Source organism: Ylistrum balloti, unplaced genomic scaffold (genome assembly GCF_031769215.1).
Source record: "Ylistrum balloti isolate Yb309-2 unplaced genomic scaffold, AGI_CSIRO_Ybal_v1 Utg371678, whole genome shotgun sequence".
Classification (NCBI taxonomy): Eukaryota; Metazoa; Mollusca; class Bivalvia; order Pectinida; family Pectinidae; genus Ylistrum; species Ylistrum balloti.
In genome coordinates, this window is record NW_026782848.1 from 116,222 (window position 1) to 128,007 (window position 11,786).

At 34.4% G+C, this 11,786-nt stretch overlaps 2 protein-coding genes across 2 annotated transcripts; both read right to left on the minus strand.

Moving 5' to 3' along the window:
- Positions 1-205: 205 nt before the first annotated feature.
- On the minus strand, positions 206-2,185 carry LOC132563310 (uncharacterized). Its single transcript, XM_060228069.1, has 3 exons — positions 2,076-2,185; positions 881-1,047; positions 206-744 (listed from the first exon to the last, which is right to left on the minus strand). Exons 1-3 carry the CDS (start codon positions 2,183-2,185, stop codon positions 206-208), a joined length of 816 nt encoding a protein of 271 aa, XP_060084052.1.
- A 3,564-nt stretch (positions 2,186-5,749) lies between these two features.
- Positions 5,750-6,757, minus strand: LOC132563312 (uncharacterized). Its single transcript, XM_060228070.1, has one exon. It carries the CDS (start codon positions 6,755-6,757, stop codon positions 5,750-5,752), a length of 1,008 nt encoding a protein of 335 aa, XP_060084053.1.
- Between the last annotated feature and the right edge of the window lie 5,029 nt (positions 6,758-11,786).

Below are 11,786 nucleotides of genomic sequence, written 5' to 3' on the forward strand. Positions count from 1 at the left end.
TGCCAGATAGGGATGAGATTCACTGACAAACACACCACATTTTTCAGCTTTTAACCCAGTAGATTTTTCAAATTCACTGATTGCCACAGATTCATAAATCTTTCCATGGTGCAATGGTGCTGGTTCTGTTTCTTGATCTAAACACAAATTTCTATACTGTGTCAATGTCCTAGCTAAGTTTACCATATTGGTCAGAGCTGTAGCTCTACAAACTCTCCCAAAGTTGGATGAATGTATTCTTGTTTGCAGTTTGACCTCTTGTATTATGTTCAATCTCTTTGATTTGATCATTATTTATCTTTGTTATGCACATGTCTTGCAGCCACTTGTCAGATATCTTAATTTCAGAATAGTCATGATCACTGTCTAATGCATATGGATTTGCAGGTTTGAATATCTGTGACACTGGATAGACATTTACTTTAGTATGATTCAACCATACAGACCTGAAGTGATCACTGTAGCTGGTAACATTCCTATACTGTTGTGGTCTTGGGTCATAGTTAACTGTGAGGTTTTCATTTGCAAATGGAAGGTTTTGAGCTTTAATTGGGCTGCCATAATAGGGCTTACTTTTATGAAATGTCTGAAGCTTCTTAGTGCATGTTTCTTCTGTCAACAATTCTTTAAATATGGAAAATTTATAACATGCATATAGAACTGCACACACATGCTTGCAATGAGCTTGGGGTCCCATACCTGCCGCACATTCACACTGGCCCTCTAACACACAGCCATTTTTGTCTAAGCACACATCAACAATATATGACACACTTTTATTCATCTGTGCTCTGCACTCTGATTTTACATAGAATTTGTCAGTGTCTGATGCCAAACGTAAATATTTCAAAAAAAATTTTGTATAGCAATTTTGAATCACTGTCAACAGTCTTTTGCATTTGAAGAAGGTATGATTCAATAGCTTCTAACCTAAACTCTGTGAAAACTGTGTCGTTGTTGTAACACTCAAGACTTGGCACATTCATGCAGAACTCAGGCTCTAACTCCTCTCTACCAAAGTCATTGTTTCTATCATATGCTTCAAGTCTGAAATGAACAATGATAAAATGTCAATACCGAGATGGAATGCCATTGTAACAGTTAATGCAAATGTCCATTTAGAATCTCAGGTTATTGAATATTGTATGTTACTTACTTTTCTCTATAGTCTAGATGAATCAGATTAACCAATGCATTGCAGGATATATATTCAAAGGTATTAACATTTATATAGTTTTCCAGAAATTAGTTTACGCCTGGAAAAGCCAAGTAGCCCATTAATATGACTGATCAATTTATACATTGTATTGCTAAATTAACTCATTGTGTTGTTCTCATTCGTTTATTAGTCATTCACTATTGACATTTACAAGTCTTATTTCATAAAAGAAAGAAATCACTTTGCAATACACAATGGAGTTATTTTATTTTTTTTATTTAGCACATGTAGTCCTTATAATATATTCCATATGTATTTTCATTATGTCATTGATTTTTTTAAGCTACTTAATAATCAAATATTTTAGGTATCTCATCACGATTTAAGTACTAAACTGTTTTAAGGACTAAAATTTGACCAACAAGTACTGAATAATGTCATATGATATATGTAGAATTTTAATGGACCAGCAACAAATTCATAATCTACTGTTTGCTAAGGCAGTTATTCGCAGACATACATCGATAAATGTGTATTTAATAAAGCAGCATATACTAGGATATGCAATACAATAGATGCGTTGCTTTAATGTTTCATTCATGCTCTTTAAACACAGTTAACAACGGTATGAATAGCCTAGTACATTAGGCCTAGTCTATCACTAGCAACAGACGCAGACCTCATTTAACACTTCAAGCCACACCGAGTCGCCATATGTTTTCCATGATTAATTGTATCTAGACATTTTAAAAACAATTTTGAGCAGTAGATATATGCTTTTACTTTGCAATTTGGATATTAGTGAAGGTTGGATCCACAAATTATACATTACAGAGTATTTCTGCGATCGGTTGTGGCGGTGATAGGCCAGTTACAGTAATAGCCAGCCTAGTGCAACAACTAAAAAACAACGAACCTTTCAATCAACTCATTCTTTCTGCCTGATATCCGTGCTCCCCTGGCTCTTAACTCCCTCTTAAGTTTTGGGAGATCCCATAACCCATAGCAAGCTTTTGTCTCACTCATTATTATTACGTAAAATAAGTATATAATCGTATCTGTTTTTCTGTCTATATACTCTGTGACCGGAACGTGTTGTGCGCCACCTATAAATCAGCGGGGATAACTCTATGTGATTTGCGACAAATGTTTCTTATTCTCTTTGTCTGGCTTTCACATGTGCATACTGTGCATCACTGAATATTGAATTCCAAAAGTATGACAGCACTGTGAGAAAATTTCCTACCTCCTTTGCTTTGTCGTCAGCTTTCTGTACCAGATAATGGCCTTTCAAAACATTCTCTTTAAGAGAAATCCTAACAATACTTTTAAGCCACGCTTTTTGGACCCATGCTCCTTTAAAGGTATATTGCCAATGGCATCTCGAGGAAACATGAAATGATTTAGGTTTAACATTTCAGTTGTAGATGTGATTTTACGTTTCTTCTGTAGTGCTAAATTTAGGAACAAGTTCGCAAACTTTCTCATGTCAGCCATTATTGCATCTCTTAGTTGTCCTTTTCTTCTCTGTTCTTGCCTGAATTTTCACAAAATTTTGCATTCCTAAAAGTTTAATAAAATCATCAGAACGACATAATTCTCCTACTTCCTCTCTCCTAAATTTAGAGAGTACTTGATCCCGAAACTGAGTTGAATCACTACTTTCTAAAAAGAAAAACACTGGGGCTGCTTCTGGTTGTGTAGTTGTAGATTCAGCAGCAATGCATTGTCTTTGCAGAATAGAAGCCATTACATATTGAGCACACAGACAATGAACGTTGAACTTTTCCTTGTCGTCGTTCTCTGATCAGATGATTTTCTATTTTACTTTGTGATGGATTGCTTCCTAATGTTTGCAACTTCTTTTTATTGGCTAGCATTATTCCATCTTTGCGAATTTGGTCAAATGCTTGATTTTGTAATTCTTTTGAAAGTTGCAAGGCTAATTTAACACATTCTTCTGAGGAATGCTTTTTCTTGATGTACTTTACAAGTTTTGATTGCATCACACCACAAAAAAGACAGGGCCTGAAAGGTTTTCCTTTACCCTTGGTAAATAATGTGTCCACATCTGCAAAATATAAGATATTACATTCTTTTAAACATGAGGCCCAAGGGACTTGCATCGAACATCTGGCTAATTCTGTAATTCAGGTTATTAAGTCCAACCAAATATGTAAAGATCCGTTTATGTTTTTTTAAATCGCAGCCTCACCTGTTGGATATTTACTCTTTTGAATCAGTCTCAAAGCTTGTCCAACATTACTAATGATAACAAGGAACCTACGTATTAAATTTGAAATAAAAAAGCAGTAAAGATAACCACCTGTTTGCCTTGGTGTTCATCTTTACTGGGTTTTTTTTTCAAAGGAGTATGTATGATTTGGGTCAAATTTGGCCCCCTATTCAAATTTGATGAAATACCTATATTGAGTAAGGATAGTAACGTAATTAATGAATTGGGGGATTTTGGCATGTTTTCTTTCTCGGCGCATGCGTAGCGGCACTTCAAATATAGGTGTCACACCAGCATTTTTTAAGACAAAAATGACACAAAGCATTACAAAAAGATTATGTAACTTTTAATTATCATACAAATATGCTGCTTAATATTGATGTAATTAAATCACTTATGGAAGTTATCAACTAATGGCTTTTGCTAGCAAAGGCTTAAATTAAACTTTTAGTATATTTACATTTGGTACCTTAGCAACGAATTATATCACATAGCAACGGCATGGCTATAAGATTTATTACTGGTAACAACATTTTCTATCATCCGAACTTGTGAAATGAAAACAAATCATAGCATATGTGACATAATTATATGGACTAACTTTTTTACAAAGGTTTGTAATGCAAACATTTGGAAAGTGACAATTTCCCTAGCAACAGAATGTGTCGCATAGCAACAACAATACCTTATATTGATAACAACATTTTCTTTCCAGTTTCAAGATTTTTCTTCTGCTGTACTTAATGAAAACAAAATATTTCTCATGTTTTCAGTAGCTAAACTTTCTAATAAAGGTATCACAATATAGATATTAGAGTATTGATCAAAGTTGGTGCCTTAGCAAAGTATTCTGACACATGGCAAGAATATGACCTAAACTGTTATTTTTTTTATATTGTTTCAATGTTTTTTATTGTTTCAATGTTTTTTATTGTACGTTATTTAACGAAAACAGGTCATTATCACTTTACATGGACTAACCTTTTCTTACGAAATATGTATAATATAAACATTTTGATACAGATCAACGTTAGTACCCTAGCAACAGAGTCTATCACATAACATACCTGTAATTGTTAACATATTCTTTTCTGTTACAATATTTTTCCACTTGTTACTTGTTGAAAGTGAAACACTTATCACATAATTTCATTGGTAAAACATTTTTGTTATAAAGGTATACTAGTGTACAAAATATAAAAAATTGATTATTAATCAAAGTGTGCAACAAAGTCTATCACATAGCAGGAACATCACCTGAAGCTGTTATCGGTTTCTATTTTGCCTCTTACTTCTGCACTGATGCTTTTGAAAGCAAAGCATATTCGAAGCATATAATCAATGTATAACCTTTGGTTTTGTTCACAGAATTTAACAAACATGAAAATGAACAAGTGATAAGCGACTTCAAATTAAATCTACTTTAAATACATATAGTGTTACAGTTTATTCTTCTGGATACTCCTCATCCGTGTCGGAATCTGTTGTTGGAATGCCAGCTGCATCAGCCAAAGACTGTCGAAATAGTCACTGCCCCAGATGATTTGCCTTGGAAGCGTTCATATCCTAGAAACCACAATGCACTTGCAATGTGGGCACAGCAACTGACCACTCTTGAGCCTACTTTACAAGTGCAGTACCAACCTTTGATGGGATCATCAGAAAGTGAGTCATACTCAATCCACAAAGAATGTGCTCTGCTGTTACAGTGTCGAGACTGTATTTTTAACTTGATCAGATTAGGGTTTTCTGAGAAGACCAGCAACTCATACAGTCCATCTTCAACACAGTGCTCCTTTGTATAACTTGGAGCCTGTTTAAGTTGATAAACTCCCATGGTGGTGTTTCGTAAGTCATCCATGGAAAGTTTAGGTAAGTCCATCAAGTCTTCTGCTTCCAGCTTTTGATAAACACTACTCTTATTTAGTAAGTTGTTGCTTTCCAAAAATGCCTTCACTGTGTTTGGTTCCTTGGACTTTGCAAGCATTGCCCTGCAATGTGCTTCTGATGTTGCGTCAGTTTTCACAAGTGGTTCTTTAAACCTGTTGATAAGAGCACAGATGATTCTCACAAAGTCACCAATAGAAGGGATCAGGGTATTTGGAACAACTTTGTCAAACAGTTTCCATTGTTTTATCCTGCCATTCACGCTTTCTACCACCCATCTGACTTTTGTGACTAAACATGAAAGGTTCGCCTCTTCGGTGCTGTGCTGCTTGCAGCCTTTCTGAAGATAGAAGGGCATTTTCACATCGAAACATCGGTCTTCTAAAAACCTCACAGCGTCCCTAAACCCCCTGTCTACAATGAATATGTCGTCAGGTTTGAACCACTTGCTAGCTTCCTCATTTGCCTTAAGCATGTTTGGAGGCATCGTTGTTTGAGCCATCAGCCAGGTAAGGTCCGAGCACATCCAGAATGTAGCCATCCGTTCCTACAAGCATCATTGGTTTAACGAGTGGTCTGTTCTTGTGCATAGAATAGGACCTCCTTTGGAATTTGTAGTCTGCACTCTTCTGGATGTAAACATAGGTGCCATCAGCAACAACAATAGCCTCGTTTTCGCCTGGTTGGAACAATGATTTTGCTATGTTTGTAGTGTGGTTTTGAACAAAGTCTCCATGAGATATGTGTTGAAATCCAAGGTTATCTGGTACAAAATCTTCCACTAAGGCATTCCTTGTGCTGTTCACTATACGCTGGATTTGTGAATATGTTAAATGAAATAACACACCAATTAACTTGTTGGACAATCCACTACGTAATTTGAAGAGAAACACAGCTAGACATGTCCGGATTGACCTAGCTGCTGAATTATTAAGTGATGTCAAATGAGTGACAATTTCGTCAAACTGCTGTTTGGTAAATCCTATCAATGTTACATAATCTTCATTGGTTAAAAATGATGGCACATCGAAATTCAAATGTCCAGAATGTGTAGACAGCATCCTTCGAACTCCGGAGAGAAGACCTGTAATATCACTTCTTGAAAACCAGTCATTTGATTTCTTGGTTCCAAGTAATGCCAACGCATTTTCATTCAGATAATTGTTCTCAATATGGCTCTCACAACATCTACTATGGGGGTGTATGAATATACCACATACTATGAAGGCCTGAGTAGATCCTTGTTGTGGGATGTTGGTTAAATGGTTTCTTTGGTTTGCATCTTTATGACATACAATACATGATTTATGAGATTTTGATGTTGCGGGAAGGTTCAAATTAATAGTTTTAGGACTCGACAGTGTCTTTTTCTTTGGCGGCTGAGAAATGTACTCGTCATCATTAGTATTTACAGGTGTCTGGTGAAATATTGGAAGACTCCTATACACTCGTGCCTTACATGTCCCGCATATCATGTCATTGCGACTCACGTCCCTGCCAACACATCGCTACACATATCTTTTAAAGGCCACGCCAGGTGGGATATGCCTTCTGGAATTTGGTTTACACCTTTTGAAGCACAAGCAACATGGGATGTCTTTTGGCATCTGGAAAGAAATATTTGATACGTATATTAGTACTTTATACCAACCATATAAATCACGGTAACGTAGAAAAGTATAAAAAGAATATGTAAACATAAAAGTGACAACTTTTTATGAGGAACTCAAAAGAATGTGTTTTCTATACATTGTATAAGAAATTAAAAGTTGTAAACATAGATATTATATTCATATTTCAATTACATAACATATTTTTGTCATAATTGATCAATAATTACACATTATTTAGTGAATATGTTGTTAAGTTTTTTTACAATGAATTTAAGAAAAAATAATAAAAAGGAACAGGCACCAGCACGACTGTAACTCACACAAATGTCGATAAATGTTTGTGAAATATGGATTGTCAACAAGATTTGAACTCACAGTTTAATTAATATTACAAATGTTTTTTTCTTAATGTGAAATAAAATGTTGCTAAGCACTTTCAAGAACAGACTACATGGTTGCATTTTAAATTAAGTTAAGAATAGGTATTTTTTTATTTGAAATCAAAATAAATAAATAAAAACAAATTTATTTTGTAGCATCAATATGAAACTTGTTCAAGCCTGCGCTCATGGTAAACTTCAGTAAAATGTACCCACGAAATGGGGGAAATCACCGATTTTCGTGTTTTTTGTCAATTTTCAAACAGCTATATTAAAAAATTGGTGATATTTTTTAAATCTTGAAAACAATTCTAGAATCATGGACACGTCCATTATTAAATGTCTTCACTCTTTTGATTTTCTGAGACAGTTTTTCTCAGTAAAATATTGGGGGTATATAGGTACCCAAACCATACATACTCCTTTAGTCGGTAGGTTACTTTCAAATCAATAACTTGTCCTGCATAAATAAGATTCATTAAGTAAATCCTTCTGAGAAGTAGTAATAACAAGGAACTGGTGATACAATACCCAAGCAAGAATAATAACAGAATCTGTGTATCTTATTTTCATTACATCTTACCTGATTGACTTTCTGCTTCTCTACGGGAAGTAAAACTGCATGAATGTTTATTACCACTGTCTTGTTTTTTGTTGATATTCTGAACAGGTCGATTGTCTTGGTGTGATTCATCTTGGACAGACCGGTGATCTTGGTGGGATTCATCTTGGACAGACCGGTGATCTTACTGTGATTAATCTTGGACAGACCGGTGATCTTACTGCAATTAATCTTGGACAGACCGGTGATCTTGCTGTGATTCCCACTGTTTTGTGTGCTCCAATAGGAATATTAAGATCTTGAAACACTTTAAGGAAGCTGGACATTGTTCTAGTAGCGAAAGTGGATGCTGGCTCAATAACGAGGAAATCACCCAGAAGGTTCAGGATGTGCTGAATGTTATAATTGCAGGGCGTCAAGCGTAAAAAGGGTCCAAAAAATAGGAAAATAGGAATTTTAGATGTCCAAAAATAGGAAAAAAATAGGATTTTTTTGGAAAAAATATATATAAAGTAGGAATTTTTCTTCTTGATGGCCTCCCAACACCCCTTCAGCCATCCCGTTCCACCATCCCGTTCCACCACTTTATTAACGAAATAAAATTAGTAATGGAGATATATGTAAACTTTGAAAGCACTTATTTTGTATTAACAACTTCAAAAAAAATGTAATTAGTAAGGTAAAAAAGTTTGATGGAAATTATTTAAGAATACCAAAATGTTAATGTTCTGCTTTCAAAGGGGAACATATTATTTCGGTATTCTGAAATAATTTAAACAATTTGATACCAGACATGATTGATATGGTGAATTCAATTGTATACATGTATTTATAAAGTATGTGAACAATTAAATCAATAACTAATCCATGGTCATCTATACTGATAAAAGTAATGCAGAAAAGGATACAAAAATAACTAATAATTAGATTAAAACTTACAATTGTCTGTAAAACCTACAATGTCATCAATAAATATCTTTACATACTTCAAACTGAAATCAGAAATTGTTTGAGAAATACCTCTGTTTATGCTTGGGGCTTTAATAGCAAAAAAACTTGTTTTAAAACCAAAATATAATTTTAACAATAAGAAAATATTTTTACTCTTTCAAAGGTTCATATATTTATTGTTATTTCAAAAGCATTGCAAAAAGGGATTCTCAGGAAAAAACTAATTTGTTGCATGAATTAAGATCAATCATTTGAGATTCAAATTTTGAAGATTGGAACTTCATTTTTTAGTTATAATGAATTGGAACATAAACCTAGTGAAAATACATTTATATAAATTGATGACAGTCTATAACAGAGTCCAAAGTTTACATATATCTTCGTAAGTCTTGATGGTAAAAGCACAGTAGAAAGCAAGATAATATACATAAAGCAACATAATATACATAAACTAAGCAAGATAGACCAAGACACAACTTCAGAAAAGACAAGCACTAGTGTTACCTACACTACAAAGCAAACATTATTCTTATAATAGTTACATTCCAGCAGAATCCTTTAAGAGACCTTATGACTTTTTTTGCTTTTTTACAACCTTCATTTTTTTCATCATTTCCACTCCTTTTATTAGTTGAACTTGAGGGGACGGCTTTATCTAACAGCTTTCTAGTTTTGCTTTCTAATTTTTTCCTTTGCTCTCTCATTTTATCAAGGTTTTTCATGGCTTTCTCTCTGTTAGATTTTGCTGTTTCAAGCATCATTGAAGCCACCTGCACAGTCTGTTTATTGACAGATGACTCAGTCACAGCATTTTGCAGTTTATCAGTTGCTTCAGATAACAGCTCATCTGCTGCAGCTAATGTTTGCCTTGCTGCCTTTTCTTTCTTTTCAAGTTCCTCTTCATCTTTATTAAGGCACTTTTTTGATTCCAATAACTTCTCTTTCCTTCCTTTCCTCTGCTTCTCTTTTTAGTCTTGCTTCTTCTTTCTTCTTTTCAAACTCTATCTTCTCTTTCTCTAACCTTTCCAAGTACTTTGCATGTGCAGATTCAACAGACATTTTTAAATCTTTAGTAACAAGAATATTTTCTGGCCTTTGGTTTTCAGGATAAAAAAAATTAACTGCATCTTTCACATTCCTCAAACCTACAATTGTTGTCTCTCCCAAAGAAGCCCGTTCTTTTGTCACTATACCAGCATTTATTGACAAACTTCTTTCTGATTCACTGTTTGTCTGTGCCAAAACAAGTCCACATTTTACAACTAACGGCAGGACACTATATTTTGGGGTTCCATTATCAGATTTAAGCTGAAACACTTTGTTCCAAAACTGATCTACTTATTGGGTAATATCCAATGCTGACAGGTCATCATCAATCTGATAGATCTTCCATTTGTCAAAAACTTCAAGATTTGGCTGAAACTTTCGAGTAATATTTTGGATAGATGCCTCTGTAGATTTCTTTCCTCTTTTTATAGGATTCAGACTTCCAAGATCCTGAAGAATACTGTTACTCAGAGGCAATTTAGTTTGCAGATCTGTCATTGCTGCTACAGAGAATGCTCGAATGCCAAGGACCATCAACTTTTGTTTTTTTGGCTTCAGCTTTGAAAGTTCTTTTCTCACTTTGTCACCAACTACAAGCTCATTATCAGCTGCAGTTTTACATCCTGACATTGCACAGCTTCTAAATTACTTCCATATTTTCCTTCTAGGGCACTGGGTTTTAAAAATCTTCTCATGAGTTTCAAAAGTGTGTTACACATGCTGTCAATAAACAGTGTGAATTGTTGGACCACTTTTCTGGAAGACAGTAAGGAATTCTTCAAATACAGGTATAATATTTTTCAGAAATTCAAGTAGAACTTTAGTACTGGCTTTCTCAGAACCTGTAAGCAAAGCTGCAGCTCTCTTATAATTAACACTTTTGGGAGATTTCATCCTTTGCTAAATCTTCAATAAACTTGAAAATAACATCCCATTGCTCAAGAATACGGTTAATAGCTGGACCAATACTCAGCCATCGAACCTCAGTGTGTTGTTGAAAATTCTGAATATCGGCATTCATTTAGCTGTGTGAAGTTAGCTCAACATACGACATTCGACATTAGACATTCAGAATTTGAATGTTGTGCCAGCTCGACATTAGACATTAGACATTCAGAATTTGAATGTTGTGCCAGCTAGACATTAGACATTCAACATTCAGAATTTGAATGTTTTGCCAGCTCGACATTAGACATTAGACATTCAGAATTTGAATGTTGTGCCAGCTCGACATTAGACATTAGACATTCAGAATTTGAATGTTGTGCCAACAGGACATTAGACATTAGACATTCAGAATTTGAATGTTGTGCCAACAGGACATTAGACATTAGACATTCAGAATTTGAATGTTGTGCCAACAGGACATTAGACATTAGACATTCAGAATTTGAATGTTGTGCCAGCTCGACATTAGACATTAGACATTCAGAATTTGAATATTGTGCCAGCTCGACATTAGACATTCAACATTCAGAATTTGAATGTTGTGCCAGCTCGACATTAGACATTAGACATTCAGAATTTGAATGCTGTGCCAGCTCGACATTAGACATTTGACATTCAGAATTTGAATGTTGTGCCAGCTCGACATTAGACATTCAACATTCAGAATTTGAATGTTGTGCCAGCTCAAGATACTTCAATCAACATGTTTTGTTATTTTTTCCTGCTCTTAAATATCAATATGTGACTTCTCAGTCAACTATGATCCTTCGTTTTCCTTAGTATGGTATATGAATATAATGCAAATAATTTTGTTCGTTTGTTTGTTTGTTTTTGTTTTTGTTTTTGCTTTTTTTTTTTTGTTTGTTTGTTTGTTTGTTTTTTTTGTATTTTTGATCTTATTCGATTAAAGATTTGAAACGTGAAATTCACTCTTGAAACTCTTATGACGACTTAATCATGACAATGTATGTATATTTCGAAGAAATATATGAAAACGTATTAT